The sequence below is a fragment of the Muscardinus avellanarius genome, assembly GCF_963383645.1.
Source record: "Muscardinus avellanarius genome assembly, chromosome: 13".
Classification (NCBI taxonomy): Eukaryota; Metazoa; Chordata; class Mammalia; order Rodentia; family Gliridae; genus Muscardinus; species Muscardinus avellanarius.
In genome coordinates, this window is record NC_137799.1 from 1,839,070 (window position 1) to 1,856,830 (window position 17,761).

A 17,761-nucleotide genomic window follows, 5' to 3' on the forward strand; every position below is an offset into this window, starting at 1 on the left:
TACGTACATGTGTACATACAGCCATGCAGCGGGGGACGCCTGGCGGAGACCTCCTGTAACCAGACAGCCTAAAGTCCATCTTGTCTGGCCCTTCCCAACACTGTCCGCTCCCGCCGCGCAGAACCTGCTGGCGTATTTTTAATAATTTGTTTCTTCTCTTTTCTTCATTTAGACTTACTAGAGAGTTTCTATTATGCTAGGCTTTTTAAAGAACCAACTTTTTTGGAGTTCTCTCTCATAAATATTCATGTATGTTTTAATTTCAATTTATTTGTACTCTCTGTGAATTGAATTTGCTGTTCTTTCCCAGTTTTTTGAGATAAATCTTTAGATCGTTGGTTTCTCAGCTTTTTAAAGCCACATGCACTTAAAGCACTGCATATCCTGCTCGGCCCTGCCTGCGGCTTTTCAACTTTTGATTTATTTCTTTATTTTTTGGTATAGGGATTGAACTCGGGCATTCTACCTCCGAGCTATACCCCTAGCCCTCTTTCTTTTCTTTCTTTCTATCTTTCTTTTTTTTGTGTGTGTGGTACTAGGAATTGAACCCAGGGGCATTTTACCTCCAAGCTATACCCCCAGCACTGTTTTTTATTCTTTATTTTGAAACAGGGTCTCACTAAGTTGCAGAGGACCTCACTAAGATGCCCAGCTTCTAACTTTTTTTTGGTGGGGGAGTCTGGGGACAGAACCCAGGGTTATTTGAACTCTGAGCTACACCCCCTGCCCAGTTTTTTATTCTTTATTTTGAAACCGGGTCTCACTGAGTTGCAGAGGGCCTCACTAAGTAGCTGAGGCTGTCCGCGAACCGCGATCCTCTGGTCTCAGCCTCCCGAAGGCTGGGATTACAAGCGTGCACCATCACACCGGGCTCTAATTTTAGTTTGAAACAAAGTCTTGCTAGGTTGATTAGAGTCTTACTACTTGCTGAGGCTGTCTTTGAATCTGAGATTCTCCTGTCTCAGCTACCATGCCTAGCTCAGCTTTTAATTTTCTCTCTGTGTGTGTGTGTGTGTGTGTGTGTGTGTGTGTGTGTGTGTGATGGAGATTGAGCCCAAGGCCTCATACATGCTAAGCACATGGTCTGTCATGTCTCAGTAGATTGTGAAATGATGTATTTTCTTCACTTTCATCCAGATAAATATCTGACAATTCCCACCCTACCCCTTCTTCACCCCTGGGTAATGTAGCAGTGTATTGCTTAATTTCTAAACAGGTTTAGATTCCTGATTGTTTTCTTTTCTCTTTCTTTCTTTCTTTTTTTTTTTTTTTTTTTTTTTTTTTGGTGGTACTGGGGTTCTTGGAAACCCTTCCACCTCCGGGCTACAATCCCAGACCTATTTTATACTTTTCATTTGGAAACAGGGTCTCTTACGCCAGCGTGGCTGGCTTTGAACCTGCGTGATCCTCCTGTCTCCACCACCCACGCGTGGGGATTACAAGCGTGTGCCACCACGCCCGGCTTGATTGTTTTTAGTGTGTGTGTGTGTGTGTGTGTGTGTGTGTGTGTGTGTGTCTGTGGTTCTAGGGATTGAACCTAGGGGTGTTCTACCTCTGAGCTATAGCTTCAGTCCAATTTTATTTTTTATTTCAAAACCAGTTCTCGCTAAGTTGCGAAGGGTCTCACTAAGATGCCGGGGCTGGCCATGAACCTGCGACCCTCCTGTCTCAGCCTCTGAGTGCTTGGATTACAAGCCCAGCTTGTTACCGTTTCTAATTTAAATTCCCTGTGGGCCTAGAGTATGCTCTGCCTCTCGGGAGGCTCAGGCCCCTCCTAGGTCCTGGTGAGCGTGTGTCCACTCCTGCCCAGCCACGTCCCCTCCCTGTGCGCTGTGTCTTGTTGGTACTTGGGGTTATGCCCAGGGACTTTCCACCTGTGAGCTACACTCCCAGCCCTATTGGTTTGTGCTTTTTGTTTGAAACAGAATCTCAGTAACTTGTGGAGGGTCACACTAAGTTTGCTAAGGCTGGCCTCAAACCTACAATCCTCCTGTGTCACCCTCCCAAGTACCTGGATGTCAGGTGTGCACCCCCACCCCGGCTCTCCATGCGTCTTTTATTCTTTGTTCTATACTTTCATTTCCTCCCCCTCCTCCCCTCCTCCCACCCCCTCCTCCCCTCCCCCTCTTCTCCCTCCTTCTTATCCTCCCCCTCCTCCCCTCCTCCTCCCCCTCCTCTTCTTCCTCCTCCTCCTCCTCCTGCCCCCTCCTCCTCCTCTTCCTCCTCCTTCCCCTCTTCCTCCCTCCTCCTCTTCTTCCTCCTCCTCCCCCTCCTCCCCCTCCTCCTCCCCCCTCCTCCTCTTCTTTTATTTTCATCTGGATAGTTTATGTTGAATTATTTCCTACTTCACAAATCTTCTCACCTGCCGTTTAATCTCTCCTTTAACCATTTTTTGAATTTATAATCTCAGTGGCTGTAATTTTTTGCTCTCTAGGGCCTGGTCTTTCTTATTGTTTCTGTAAGATTCTCCATCTTGTTACCTACATTTTCTGCAGATATCCAGAACAGTTATTTTAAAGTCGGCGTCTGCTAATTGTCTGATCTAATGTCTTTTTGTAAATTGGCTTTTTTTTTTATCATTTGGTCTATGGGTCTGTATCTAATGTGTCTTTGTAAATTGGGATTTTTTTAATTGTCTGGAGCTGTTTGCTAGTATTCCAGGAATTGTTTTATTGATTGCGGGGTGTTGTTCGCAAATGCTGTAGAAGTGCTGAGCAGGCTGCAGGGGGAGGTCGGGAGGCCGGGAGGCCGGGAGCCGCCCTCAGCGGTGCGCCATGGCGCCCACTGCAGGCTGGGCTGGGCTCCCAGAGCCGCTCCTCTTGGCCGTCCTGAAAGCCAGTTTTGTCTCCCTGGTGCAGGAGACACCACATCCTCGAGCAGTCCTCCGGGCTCCTGGCAGGTGCTCTCCCGGCATCCAGTCCTGCACACGAGCTGCTTAGCATTCAGCAAACGCCCAGGGGAAGGCTGCGAGCTTGCGCCAAGAGCCCGACAGGGACAGGTCCTGGCCCGCGAGGCCCCGCCCGGCCTGCGGGCTGCCTCTGCTCAGCGTCCCAGCCCCAAGTCCTGGACACCCGGGGACCTTTACGTAACCCAGCTCTTGCCTATGGGCACCCCGCACGTCTGCAGTGGGGATCTCCGAGGCGTCTTACGGTTAAACGTGCTTTGCATAGTTGATGGGTGCCGACTAACTTTCAGATGAGGCAAAGGTCACACCTGGAGAGTCCTCCCACGCTGGCGCCCTCCTGCAGGGTCTGCAGCGTGCGCGCGGGGTGTCAGCTCTGCCCTCGGCCTGGTTTCAGTGCGTCCTCGTGTTGTCTGGGCACCAGAGCCCCTCTGGTGTCCTCATAGGGACTGGCACCCTTGAGTGGCCGCCATGCCCGCTCCACCTGCCCCACGGCTAGGCTGGGAAGTGGCACGCGCCCGGGGTTGTGGGCACTGCCAGGCCTCTAGGGTGAATGTCCTCAGACAAATCAGGAATTGATAGCGGGCAGCGCAGCAGGGGAGCGCAGCAAAACTGGCGGCAGAGGCATCATCCAGAAACTAACCAGAGCCCCTGGCGCAGAGGCTCTGCCAGGAGGGGCGTCCGCCATGGCCGCCATGACCAGGAGAGGTAGGACCAGGAGTTGGCCTGGAGAAGCCAGGGGCCCTGACCGACCAGGAGCCCAAGGGGACGTTCACCCATCCAGAGCCCAGCCGGCCGCGTTCAGCGCCAGACCCTCGGGGGCGCTGGGGACTTTCCCCCACCCCCTCCTCATCACTGTTGCACCTGCCTGGGCACGGTGACCCCAGAGACCACCGAGACCCCGCGGAGGTCCTTCAGGGAGCCGCCAGGCCCTGAGCTCCTGACTCCACTTCTGCTCCTCCACCGGCCTGTCCTGCCCGGCCTCGCCCTTCTGCACCAGACCCCGCACCTCACTGCCTCCAGGAGCCGCCCGTGGCTTAGCGTCCATGCCAGGGGCACCTCTGCTGTCTGTGGGACGCCGTGCCACACTGATGGCTGCCGTCTTCTTTTTCCTTTTTCTTTTTTTCCCTTTTTTTTTTTTATGTGTGTGTGTGTGTGTGTGGTACTAGGAATTGAACCCAGGAACATTCAACCTCTTAAATACACCCCCAGCCCTTATTTATTTATTTATTTATTTTGTGGTGCTAGGAATGAAACCCAGGGGCATTCTACCTCTGAGCTACACCCCCAGCCCTATTTTTTATTCTTTATTTTGAAACAGGGTCTCACTGAGTTGCAAAGGGCCTCACTAAGTAAATGAGGTTGTCCGTGAACCACGATTCTCTTGTCTCAGCCTCCAAATACTGGGATTGCAAGTGTGCACCACCACACCCAGCTTCTCAGCCCGTTTTATATTTTATTTGGAAACAGAGTCTAAGGTGCTGAGAGCCTTGCTATGAGGCTGGTTTTGAACCTGTGATCCTTCTGTCTCAGCCTTCCGAGTACTGGGATCACCGGTGCCCTGCCGTCTTCCCGTCTTCTGCCCCATGTGAGGGGTCCCGGGGCAGTCAGTGAGTGGTGTCTCTGCTTCCCCTGGACACAGCCCATCGCTCCTCTCTGGAGCAAGGTGGGGCTCTGTGAGCCTGCATAGGCCGAGACAGCACTTTGGGGAGTGCTGGTACTGACAAGCCTGCATGTATTAGGCCAGGCTGCTGGCCAGTGGGGCGGTGCTCCGTAGAATGGGAAATGCTGGGCCAGAGGAGCCAGCGGGCCCCCCAAGGCTGGGTGTGGGGGACAATAGAATGGATTTTCTTTCTTTTTTTTTTCGGTACTGGGGATTGAACCCAGGGGCATTCTATCTCCAAGCTATACCCCCAGCCCTATTTTTTATTCTTTATTTTGAAACAGGATCTCACTGAGTTGTGGAGGGCCCTCACTAAGTAGCTGAGGCCGTCCACAAACTGTGATCCTCCAGTCTCAGCCTCCCGAATGCTGGGATCACAAGCGTACGCCCCCATGCCTGGCTTTTGAGGAATGGCTTTTCTAAGCAGCACCGACGCCCTGGAACCCATCTTCGCTTGAGGTGCCCTCAGCCGGCCGGGGCTCTGCCCATGAGGAGGTAGCTGGCTGAGAGCGGGCCTGGCGGGCTGGCTGTTGGGTCCAGGTGTTGGTGCACAGGTGTGAGGAGTTGGGGCAAAGGCAAGGCTCGCCTTGGGCATCCTCCACACCCTCTCCAGCATTGGCCAAGGTCTGCCCTCTGCTCCCAGCCCACCTGGGCACTCATCCATGAGGCCTCTCCCAGGGCTGTCCCCTGCCTTCACGGCGTGGCCCAGAGGCCAGTCCCTGGCAGTGCCACACTAGCAGGGCCATCGGCACATAACCAGGAGACTAGCGTCTCCCCTGCGCTCATCCAGGCCCTCTTCCTGCCCGCGGTGGAAGGTCACAGCGTGCTTACCCATCACCTGGGCAGGCACTTGGGCCTGTTGCAGTCCTGGGGTTCTGGGCAGAACCGCACGCACGTCCCTGTTGCCCATGAATGTAAAGTTTGGTCTCTCGCTTCTCCTGGGTAAACACCTGGGTGTGTAGCTGCGGGTTAAGTGTTGGGCGTGTGTTTGACAGCGTAGGTTCTGCTGAGCCGCTCTCCGGAGGGGCTTTGCCGTGGCATGTCCTCTCAGCTGCAGAGGGTGTCCCCGAGTGCCACCACCGCACTAGCACTTGGCATTGGCGATGCCAAGTCCAGCCGTTCTAGTGAAATGGTGAGGTGGCTTCTCGCTGTGATTTTAACTTGCATTTCTCCAGTGACTAACAATGTTAAGCATCTTTTTTTTTTTCTTTTGTATTGGTAATAGAGCCCAGGGGCATTCTACCTCCAACCTACACCCTTATCCCTTTTATTAATTAATTAATTTATTTATTTATTCATTTTTTTATTTTTTGTGGTACTAGGGATGGAACCCAGGGGCATTCTACCTCTGAGCTACACCCTCAGCCCTATTTTTTATCCTTGATTTTGAAACAAGGTCTCACTAAGTTGCAGAGGGCCTCACTGTAACTGAAGCTGTCCACAAACTGTGATCCTCCTGTTTCAGCCTCCCAAGTATGGGGACCCTTTTATTTTTTAATTTAAAACAGGGTTTCTCTAGGTTGCTGAGTCTCAGTTGCTGAGGCTGGTCTTGAACCTGTGATCCTCCTGTCTCAGCCTCCCAAGTCCTGGCGTTCCCGGTGTATGCCATCAGGTCCACCTTCAGCATCTTTTTATGTGCTAATTGTCCTTCTGTGAGTCTGTTCACATCTTCTGCCATTCTTGAATCTGGGCTGTTTTCTTTCTGTTGAGTTTTGAGAGTTCTTTTATTATTTCATTATTATTATTATTATTATTAATTATTATTATTATTTATTTTTGGTACTGGGGGTGGAACCCAGGGGCTTTCTACCTCCGGGCTATACTCCCAGACCTTTTTTATACTTTATTTGGAAACAGGGTCTCACTAAGTTGCTGAGAGCCCCACTCAGTAGCTGAGGCTGGCCACCACGCCCGGCGTTGAGAGTTCTTTATGTTGTTTAGACACGAGCCCTTTGTCTTACTGCGAATATCTTCTTCTATTCTTAGCTCTCTTGCCCCCTTCGTCTTCTTGCACAGCGTGGACGTTTCTCAGGTGACGACACCACCTCCTCAGTTCTTTGACTTAGGGCTGTGCTTTGGGGTCCCAGCCTTTGCTCAACCCCGACCACAGGGACGTCCTGCTGCTTGTGCCGTGCACTCGGCCCCTCGGGCGTTGTGCCGCGTGGCTGGAGGGCGGCCTTGGCTTGTTTGTTGCACTGGGACAGCAGCTGCTCTGGCGGCCTGTGCTGAAAGGACCCATGGCTTCCCACGCTGAAGGGCTGTGCGCCTTGTCCCGGGGGTCTGCGTGGGCCTTCGCTCTGTCTGCTCAGATGCGCACGCGATCTTGATTACCGTAGCTTCAGAGAGAGCCTCACAATCAGCACGTGAGTCAGCATTTTCTTGTCAGTTTGGGCTTATGTTATATATTTTTCTACAACCAAGGACCAGGGCTTCGTTTTCTTATTCTGAGTCTCACGGGGTAACAGGTACTTCTGTGGCGCGTGTGTCCCCTGTCCTTCCCTCTGTCCCTCCCCAGGGCTCCGCAGAGCCTGCGCCAGGGTGGCTGTTTACCCACAGGCAGCCGCCAGCACCTGCGTGGGCTCCATGGTGGGGTGGCATGGTGCATCCCCAAGGACACTCAAGACAGAGGCGGGGCGCGGCGTCCGGTGTCTCTTCTGGGCGGCGCCCTTGCGCTGGCCCTGCGTGCTCTGCTCGGGGAGGGTCTGGAGCCCCTCAGAACCCGAGTCAGTGATAGGGAAGCAAAGAAATATCAAGGCCAGGACCAGGGGTCCCTCCTGCCCTCCGCGCCGCACCCAGCCCACTCTTCCTCGACCTTTTTAAGTCCAGTGCTGGAAATTAAGTCCAGAACCTCACACATGCTAGCCATGCTAAGCCCACTGAGCTGCCCGCCATGGCCCCTTTTTATAGTACTGGGAATGGAACCCAGGGGCATTCTACCTCCAAGCTACACCCTCGGCCCTTTTTGAAACAGAGTGTCCATAAGTTACTGAGGCTAGACTCCAACCCCTGCTCTTCCTCTCTTGGCCTCCCAAGTACTAGGATTAGAGTCATGTACTATTGGTGTCCAGCTTCTTTTTCTTTTTTATTATTATTATTATTATTATTATTATTATTTGTTGTTGTTGTTGTTGTTTTGTTGTTGTTGTTGTTGTTGTTGTTGTACTAGGGATGGAACCCAGGGGCATTCTCCTCTGAATTACACCCCCTGCCCTATTTTTTATTCTTTATTTTGAAACAGGTTCTCACTGAGTTGCGAACGGCCTCACTAAGTAACTGAGGCTGGCTGCAAACTGCCATCCTCCTGTCTCAGCCTCCTGAATGCTGGGATTACAAGTGTACATCACCAAACCTGGCTTAAAAAGTGTCTTTATTGTACTAAAACACACAGAGCGTGAGGTTGAGTATTACGATCGGCTCTATGCACACAGTTCATAAAGGCGTGAGCACAGTCACAGTGCTGGGTAGCCATCACCACGTCCAGCCACAGGGTGCACCTCCCCCCAGACTAAAATCTGTCCCCAGCCCTGTCCCCAGCTTCTCTTGCCGTCTCTGGCTTGATGGCTCTAGGGACCTCACGTAAGTGGACCCTGTCGCGTCTGTCCCTTGGTGTCTGGCTTATTCCACTCAGCACGGTGTGCCTGGGTTTCAGTCCCTTCTCCGTGTAGTGGTCCCTGCAGCCTGTCACCAGGCTGGACCTGAGACTCAGCGGGTCTTTGATGCCCAAGGCCATGACGCTGGAGGCCTCCCACAAGCCCTGTGGCCACAGTCCTCCTTGGGTTGGCTTCAGCCGTGTGACCCAAGCTCCTGCCCCATCTGTCCAGAGGGGCTGCTGATCTGGATCTTTCTGCTGTAACCTTTTGGGCTGAATCACCTTGGTAGAGAGCGATTAGTCACCACTCCATATATACAAACAGCTAATTTCTCCTTGTGTGCTTTTCTCCCTGCAACAAAATCCTGGGTTTTGACAACAGGGCTGTCGATGGTGAAGGTGGTGGGCGGGAAGGGCTCTGGTCTTCCTAAGCCCAGGTACCAGGACCTGGTGTGACCTGCTCAGCTCACAGCCCGCTGACGGCTACCCTAGCCCAGCAGGCCAGCGCCGGCCCCGTGGTCCTCAGACATGGCCCTCCGTGCTCTGGACAAGGGCCCCGTCTCTCCTGTGAACAGTCAGGTTCTCTTCTCAGACCCGAAGCTTTGGGGAGTGATCGCGGCCCCTTGGGCAGCAATCTGGAGGCCCGGGGAAGGGGTGGGGGGCCTGAGAAAGTTGGGAGCACCTTCGCAGCTCCGACTCGGCTCGGGGTATTTTTAGCCGCCACAGCATCCAGCGCTCAGCAGGGCAGAAATAGAAGCGGTTTTTTCGGGTGTTCTGGGGCTGACAGTCTCTGGCTCTTGGGGAGCGGGCTGGGGCCGGGGAGGGGCGTGCGTGCAGAGCGCACATAACTTCTGCTGTTGAGAAAACATCTCGAGATGCGGTGGCTGTGGATGGGAGTTATTCCTCATGGCGAGCGTTCTGTATGTAAATGGCAGAGCACCGCTGGCTGCTGCGTCTGCCTTGTGTGTAATCACAGCAGGCCGTGGGGGCGGGGATGTGCAATTATGTTTTAAAATATCACCCAGATTGTCCCCCCCACCCCGTGTTCCCTGAGCCCCCGGGGAATTCTGGCTGTAAAGGCTGCCGTCGCTCTGCCCAATGGGAAATGTCACCTGACCCTCCGGCATCAGGCCAGCCTCGGCCCACCTCTGCGCAGGCCACCTCCGGGCTTCTACCTTTGTCTTGGGTGTCTGTGGACTTTGGGAGACCCCCTCATTTTCCCCAAATCCAGCCACAATCAGGCTGAAGGTCACAGCATGCTTATATTGAGCCGTGGTGGATAACACCCGGGAAGGGACCCGAGGCCCTGTGCAGGGACACAGCAGAGGGCCCAGGGTTTTCCTGGAGATAGTGTTGGGTGATTCTAGACATGGTGGTGGTGGGAGGCAGTGCAGGTGGTCTCAGCAACCCAACCCCTCCGCCCTGATCCTCAGCATTGGAAGCACCCGTGTTCTGCAATGCCTCCTGTGGCTTTGGGGGTGTGCAGGACCTCCATACCCAGATGTTGGCCCTCGGCCCGGTGGCCCAACTCTGCCCTCTTGGAAAGATAGCTTGTAGCTAATTTCTGTGCAGGGCCCCCTTGCCGCCTGGCCTCCTGGGCCACCCACAGCAGCCCTGCTGAGAAGTTGTGCTGAGGCTCTGGTGCACAGTCCCCCACCCCCAGCACCTCTGGGCAAGAACACCTGCCTGGAGTTGCCAGACTCCAAGCTGCAGGACTAGCAGGTTCAGGGTGTTTACAGGCGCTTCCTCCAGGGGGCTCAGACCCCACTGAGAGTGCTACGGGATCTGCCACCCTCGCCAGGCAAGATCCACCCCGGAGTAGCCCAACGGCCTTTCCAGCCTGCTGGCCACAGTGGTCAGGGAGGGACAGGCCTTCCCCTGTGCAGGAGCCTGCCTGAGCTTGGGGTCCTCTGAGAGAGGACAGCTGGCCAGGCGTGGACAGCACCTGTGTGCTGGGGATATGGGCCAAGCAAGGGGTGCCTGCCCTCAGTGGAGGCAGAGAGGTGCCTGCCCTCTGTCAGGGTGGTAGACGGTGGCCTGTGGGATCCTGGGGTAGGGCTGCTCAGAGAGGTGATCCTGCCGGAGCCTGGCTGGCCTCCTGGTTGGAGGGGCGGCCAGGAAGGGTGGGGTACTCAGGCAGCACCGGCTAGGACTTGGGGGCAGGGCCACTTGTCTTCCTAGACCGGGGCCCTCCCAAGCCACTGTGTCCTGCTGGAGAACCTGGCCAGGCCGGCTGGTCAGGAAGCCTGTGGTGTCCTCAGGGAAGAGCTGATGCCGGCTGGCTGATGTCCTGCCTCAGGGTCATCTGAGGGGCCCATCTCTGCCAGGCAGTGTGTGGGCACACACTTGCAGAGCCGCTGGCTCAGAGTGGCCTGTGGCCCTGACTGTCCACCCTGGCGGGGCTCATGAGGACCATTCCCAGACAGTGGGAGGCTGGAGCCGCCTACAGTGATCCACGTCTGCCCAGCTTTACTGCTGACAGATATTTACAGAGCAGCTCCCGTGCCAGGCCCATGTGGTCCAGGGGGCCGCACGCCCCTCGCGTGTGCCAGGTGTCCTGTCCTCTCTCACTCACGACACGGGCTGCTCATGTCTAGCTTCCTCTTGTGTTGAGCAGGAATGAGGACTCCAGGGGACTGCCCGCCCCGGGCCTCCACTCCAACTCCGGCCTCCAGGCCTCTTGGCAGTGGCCTAAGAGCTTCCTGCTCCTCCTGGAGGAGTGCCGTAGGCCCTGCCCCCAGCCACAGTGCCTCTGACGGGTGTCCCGCACCGCGCTCCAGGCACTCTCTGGCCGCCTGCTCGGGCCCCAGCCCTGTAGCTCCTGCAGGTGGACACCTGGGAGTTGCCACTACTAACAAGACACATATTCTACGTAGGCCCTATTGTGGAGCTAAGCCCTACCGGCCCCTTTTCTGGGAGGACAGTCAGGCCTCACCCGAGGAGCTGCTGAGGCGTCAGCCAGCCTGGGGCCAGCTGTTGCGTGATCCTGCGTCAGTCTGCTCGCTTGTCCATGGGGCAGGCCAGGCCAGCGGGAGAGGGGGACATGCAGGGTGGACTGGGGCGGGGAGCAGGGTGGACTGGGCGCAGGGCAGCGCAGCAGACGCCCACCTCACCAGGTCGGTTCTGTGCCGCAGTGCAAGAGAAGCCGGAGCCTGTGCCGCTGGAGAGCCGCTCCTGCGTCCTCATCCGCCGCGACCTCGTGGCGCTGCCCGCCAGCCTCATCAGTCAGATCGGGTACCGCTGCCACCCCAAGCTCTACTCCGAGGGTGACCCCGGCGAGAAGCTGGAGCTGGTCGCAGGTGAGGCCGCCCTACCGCCTACTGTATGCAGATGTCCTCTCGATTGTTTTTTCAGAGCTGTGAACAATGTGTTCATCACCAACCAGTCAAAAAAAAAAAAAAAAAAGAACATCTTAAATTCTTCTAATTTCCTTTTAGAAGAATGTGTCATTAAGAGGAGTTATTCAATTGAATTAATTTAGCATTTTAATTGAATCCCCTGAGCTGGCCGCACTCCTGATTGGCAGAGGCTGCACTGGTGATGTGTTTAATTTAGGTCACGGATAGAACGAAGTCGGGTAGTTTACCAGCATCCCTCCCGCTCGAGAGTCCGGTTGCAGCCTTAGAGGGTGGTGACCAGAGGTTCCAATGGCAGCTCCGTCCAAGGTGGAATTCTGCGAGAACAAGTAGCAGCACTGAGTCCAAAGGCCCCGGGGCCGGGGCCTCTGAGAAATACTTGTCTCAGCAGTGCTGGGATCCATCTGGCCCCGTAGCTCCTGGTAGGCTGTTCAACGCAAAATGTTTGTGGGACTGTCAGCCCATTTGGCCCTCAAGCTGTGTTCTGGTCATTTCTTCCCTTGGTTTGCCAAGAGGGTCCCACAAAGGGGTGGAGCAGGGCCCCAGGGGCACCCCAAGGAGGCATCTTGGGGTTTGTCCTCCCCTGGAACTGGTGTTCCGGGTTCTGCCTACTTGTCCCCTCTGCTGGGAGCTGCCATCTGGGGCTGACTTCATAGCTGGCTGCAGGTGTGTGGCCTCACAGGAGCGTGCCGAGGGCTGCCCTGGCCAGGTGGGTGTGGGGCGCGCCACAGCCTGCTCTGACACTGGGCTGCCTCTGGGCGGGGGCCTCTTCCAGGGAGTGCTGGGTCAGGATGGGTCCTGAGGGTGGAGGTCTCCAGGGCCCCCCTCCAGCCAGCGGGAGTTTGTGTTTGGGGTGTGAGGGTGCTGGAGAGATGTTTAGGGAGAATGAGCCCCCTGAGAGTTCAGCCAGATCAGGGCCAGGCAGGGCGAGGGGCCAGGCAGGTGTACCCCAAGGTAGGAACTCGGGGCACATGTGGATAGCAGCCTCCTTCAGGGCATGGCGCCAAGGCTGCTGCCCCTCGAACAGGACCAGCTACCACCAGGTGAGGTCCCCAGGTCATGAGAAGATGCCGACCTCTTCCTTGCACTGCAGCCCCAAGAAAGGACGCGGCCTCTTCTAATGGGGAGCCTCGACCCCATGCCCATCGCTCCATCACAGATCAGTAGAGACCCAAATAGATGGGGCTGTGCCGGAGCTGCGGGGGCTCCCAGCGGGTTCTGTGCCCTTCAGCACCCCCATTCCTTCCTACAGCGTGGGGTAACTGCCTCGCCCTCTTGTAAGCTGCCCTGTCCATGTGAAAACATGCGGTGTAGACAGTGGCCTCCCATTGCTCCGGTGGGTCCAATTCCATGGCTCAGCCCTCTGCTCACAGTGCCTGCTGGGGCTCTTGGGTGTCGTCAGGTCTCCGTGGGGTCAGCAGCATAGCGCTGGTCTCCTGGGCCACACCTCCGCCCTGTACCGGGTTCTCCTCTGACCACACCCAGGGAGTTCAGTGCTGGGCCGGGTGAGGCCGCAGGTGGACCCTCTGGCCTGGGCTTCCATCTCCCTTTTGCTGTCTGAGGCTCTTTGGTATCTGGGGAAGGGACAGTCCAGCACTTGGAGGCATATTCCTAGGGTGGTGGTCAAGGCTGGGGTGGCCCCGCCCTGCCAACAGGGCCTAGCACAGGCGAGAATTTGGAAAGGATTAGGAGGTGCCTGGGCTCTCCCCAGCCCCTGCTGTTGCCAGCTGTGGGTGGTGGCAGCCTGCTGCGGGAGGGGTGTCCTTGGCCTTAGCGTGTCCTGGTGACCAGCAGGTGGGAGCGGAGATCAGCCCTGGCCAGGAGCCGTGGGCCCTGCTCCCTTGCGGGCCTGGCATGTCCGCAGAGTCAGACCTTGGGTTTGGGGGAGGCGGGGCCTCACATCGATCTGCTTGCTGCAGGCTCCGGGGTCTACATCACGCGGGGTCAGCTCATGAACTGCCACCTGTGTGCGGGGGTGAAGCACAAGGTCCTGTTGCGGAGGCTCCTGGCCACCTTCTTTGACAGGTAGGTGGAGAGCCCAGGGGGTTGTGGGAGTTCTAGCATTGCCCTGGCACTGAGCTGACCGTCCATCAAGGGCTGCATCTCTCAAAGACCCCACATTTCCCCGGCTTCAGGACATGACCCATCAAGGCGAGGTTGGCTGGAGGTTGGCGCATCCCCTTAGACCAGGGCTCAGTATAGGAAGGGGCTGAGTTGGTGTTTCCCAAAGGGCTTGTGGGTTCCCTAACCACCATGATACAATGAAAAGCCACACATACCCCATGCTACAGACAGGCCAGCAGAGCGTCCCCAAGGCCAACAGCACACTCAGGTGAGCAGGGTCCCTGCGAACAAGGATCCTGCCAGCTTCCTAGAGCAGCTGTTGAGGCTGCACACGGAGGCTTTGGCCTCTTCCTGTCCCTTTGAGGAAGGCCAGGCCTGCTCCATACAGGCTGGATTCTGGGATGTGCACCCCAGCAGGAGCCCTTGGGCAGAGCGCTCCTCTTCCTGGGTGCGGGTGGAACCTTGTTCCCCTGTACCTCTGGCCCAGTGGCCTCCCTTCTTGGCCTGTCCACCAGGAACACGCTGGCCAACAGCTGCGGTACAGGCATCCGCTCCTCCACCAGCGACCCAAGCCGCAAGCCACTGGACAGCCGAGTCCTGAACGCTGTGAAATGTGAGTGGGCTGGGGTCTCCGGGTGGGCTCGGACTTCAGCTGGGGAGGCTGGGCGGGCCCCGGGGTCCCTGAGTGCTGGCGGAGGAGCAAGAGAGTAGATCTGGGGCCGGCCCCGAGGTGTGAGAGGCCTTGGTAGGTTTCCAAGCGTGATGAATTCAGCTGCGAAACTATTTTAATATGTGAAATAGATCTAATTTTCCTTTTTGAACAAAACCCCTTATTTACATGTTGAGGTTATTTTGAGCATTTGCCATCTGTTCGGCCGGCTTCTGCCTCCCGCTCCTGGGTGGCAGGGCGGGGCTGGTCTGTCTCTCCAGGGCCCATAGATCGCTGGCCTGGTTCTACATACCCACACCCCCACGTGAGGAAGAATCGCTGCTGCCCAGCACAGGCTGGACTGGCCCGGAAGCTCGGCCTTCAGTGCCCGTTGGCCCAGGAGACGCTGGCTGGTTTTCTTGCTTTAAAAAATCCCTTGTGTAGCTAATTCTGTTTTAGAGCAGAGAGGGGCCTTGCCAATGAGTGATTATAGTCCCAAAGCTCAGGGTGACAGCCGTGTCCCAGGAGGATGTAGGGAAAATGGCTGATGCTCCCCAGCAGGGCTCACTGGGGGCTGTTTCTGGGCTCCTTGCTATCTGGGGACCCAAGCCCCGGCCTTGGTCTGTAGCTCCAGACAGAGGAAAGGGGAGAAAGTCTTGTTTGTTTTTAAATGGATGACGGCTACCATCTGTTGATCCTCAGGACTGGGACAGGAAGGGTCTTGACAAACTGATTCTTCACTTCTTGCCACCCTGTGAGGAAGACTGTCATCAGTCGTAATTTGCAGGTGGAGGTGGGAAGGCCTGGAGAGGTTAAACACAGTCCAACGGGTAGAGGCTGTCCCCGAGGTTCGTGTGGGCCTCCTGGGCCCAGCAGGGAAGAAGTGGACCACTGGTCATACAGCTCGGCCCAGGGAACTTGGGTAGGGGGGAACCACTCACTTGACCTAACAGACCAGTAGGACTTCCAGGTCCCCTGGCACACTCCGGCCCCAGGAGAGGCAACCCGAGCTCCTTAACACTGGCTTCAGGTAGGGTTCTGGTTCCACGGCCACAGTGGAGGCAGCGAGTTAGACCGTGGTGGGGTCACCTTCATCCCTACCTCCGCCCTGTCCCCGTCCCCACAGTGTACTGTCAGAACTTCGCCCCCAGCTTCAAGGAGAGCGAGATGAACGTGATCGCAGCCGACATGTGCACCAACGCGCGCCGCGTCCGCAAGCGCTGGCTGCCCAAGATCAAGTCCATGCTGCCGGAGGGTGTGGAGATGTACCGCACGGTCATGGGCGCCTCGGCCGCCAGCCTGCCCCTCGACCCCGAGTTCCCGCCCGCCGCCGCGCAGGTGTTCGAGCAGCGCATCTTTGCAGAGCGGCGGAACGACGCGGCCACCATCGTGGCTCTGAGGACTGATGCTGTGAATGTCGATCTGGGTGCCACAGCCAGCGCTACCTTCGAGGCCGGAGAGGAGGCCGAGGGGGCCGGCTCTGTTATCCAGGAGGTGGCCGCCCCGGAACCGCTGCCCGCCGATGGCCAGAGCCCCCAGCAGCCCTTCGAGCAGGGCAGTGCCAGCTCCAGCAGGCCCCAGACGCCAGCGGCCGCGGCGACAAGAAGGCCGGAGGGCACCTATGCAGGGACCTTGTAAGAGGGGCCCACATGGCCGACCGCGAGGGACCGAGTACTAAGCTGCTTGCATGCGTTACTAATACAAACAAATGTGATCAAGCCACTTACCTACTGAACTGCTACTGCTGCCTGACAACAATGTGATTTTTATTCTGCCTGTATTTAAAATGGATGAAGGAAGCGAACGCATTCATTATACTATAAACAGTAAGGCGCTGGCCACCTCTCGGAGGAGGCCCCGGGGCGCCTTTTGGACATTCGCGAGGTCAGTCTCCTACTGTAGGAGAGGGCTGGGAGGCCACAGGCCGCTGGTGTCCAGCCCTGCCCCGCCTAGCCCGCCTTCCTGCCCCCTGCCCGGGAGCGGCGGCTGGGACCCGTGGCCGGGTGGGGCACACGACACTCCGTTTTCTCCCACGGGGACCCCTCTGGGGCAACAGGGCAGCACCAGTCCCCCAGGGGCCAAACTCGTTTGTCCTTCCCAAGACGCCACCTGCGTGGGTGTGTGTGTGCGTGTGTGTGAGAGAGATGCGTGTGTGTGTGTGCGCGATGCGTGTGTGTGTGTGTGTGTGTGTGTGTGTGATGCGTGTGTGCTGGGACCAGTCCAGATGGTACAGGGATGGTGCTTCCCTCCAGGGAAGGGGGGAGTGCACCTGTTTTCCCCCATACCCTGTCCTCGTCCTGCCTGACTACTCTTAGCCCCGTGGCCCCTCCACCCAGCCAGCCTAGGGACAACCTGCTGTCCCCTGGGGCACCGCTGGCTCCTGCCCGGCTGGCTGGCCTCCCATGGGGGAATGCCACCCCCGCCCCCACCGTGGGCCACGTGCAACTGGCGCCGCCCCCTGACTCCCCAGCCACTCTGGGATTTTGCTTGTTTGGTGTTTTTGTTTAGTTCAAATCTATTTCATATATGGTTTGGAAAATTTCAGACCCAATTGAGCAAAACAGTTGGGGAGGTGCAAGAGTCCCTGTCCCGGCCTGCCACAGACTGGGGATCATAAGCGGCCATGCTCCCACCGGCCAGTTGGATTCAGAGCGGCCTGGGCACGGCAGCCAGCATGCGTGGGGCCCGGGGAGCTCTACGGGCAGGGCATGCCACTTGGCCGGCTGGTTGCCCACTCGTGCAGGGGACTGCGGAGAGTGGACAGTGAGCTCAGGCCTGAACTGCGGCATGTGGGGCCCCAGTGGGGGCCAGAGGGCCAGGAAGTCTGAGGGGCAGTAAGGAGGCCATGGAGGATGCTGGCTAGTTTGAGGTAGTCAGGGCGCTTGCTTGGAAGTTATGTTGAGTTTTAAATGGCCACAGACTGTGAAGTGTGCACGGGGTGTGTGCCCGGGCGCCTCTTCCTCTGCCCTAGCCAGGGGCTGCCTGCGGAGCCCAGGTAACTCCTGGTGTGGCCAGGGGCCCCCATTCTAAGACTTGAAGGGTCTATTGCCCCCATCCCTCCGTCCATCCTGAACTACTGTCCCTCCTGTGCACGTGGGCGGGCAGGTCCCCCTGCTGGGGTCCAGTGTGGGGGCCTGGGAGTGTGGTGTAGACACCCACCCGCTGCTCCTCACTCCTAATGGCATGGCCTCCCCGCGTGGGACCCTGTACCACACTGGCTCACCTCGAGCACGTGCCTGCCCTTCAGAAAGATCCAGTGGTTGGATCCGGAGGCGGGGGCCATGGCAGGCACCGTGGGAGCCGACCTCGGCTCTCTGCCTGCGTCTTGGGGCCCAAGTCCAGGGAGCCCCAAGGCCTGCATTCCCAGGGCTGTGGGTAGCTTCAGCCGGCGCGCGGGGAGCCCAGGGCTCCGCCCAGACCTCCAACCACCTGGCCTGAGGTGGGCTTCTCTGCCCCTTCCTCCCCGTCCTGGGCTGGGGTGGGTCGTATCCCCAGGGGGCCCCGTAGGGACCTGGACCAAGCCTTCTTAGTGCTGGGA

At 57.2% G+C, this 17,761-nt stretch overlaps 1 protein-coding gene across 1 annotated transcript in view; it reads left to right on the plus strand.

Annotated features, from left to right (window-relative positions):
• Positions 1–15,861, plus strand: part of NACC2 (NACC family member 2) — a gene marked incomplete at its 3' end in the record, with an annotated part of 33,260 nt that extends 17,399 nt beyond the window's left edge. The window contains exons 2-5 of the mRNA XM_080709348.1: positions 11,289–11,453; positions 13,430–13,535; positions 14,090–14,187; positions 15,350–15,861. Of these exons, the coding sequence (XP_080565474.1) occupies positions 11,289–11,453; positions 13,430–13,535; positions 14,090–14,187; positions 15,350–15,861 (881 nt within the window). The remainder of the gene's footprint in view (positions 1–11,288; positions 11,454–13,429; positions 13,536–14,089; positions 14,188–15,349) is intronic.
• Positions 15,862–17,761: the final 1,900 nt, after the last annotated feature.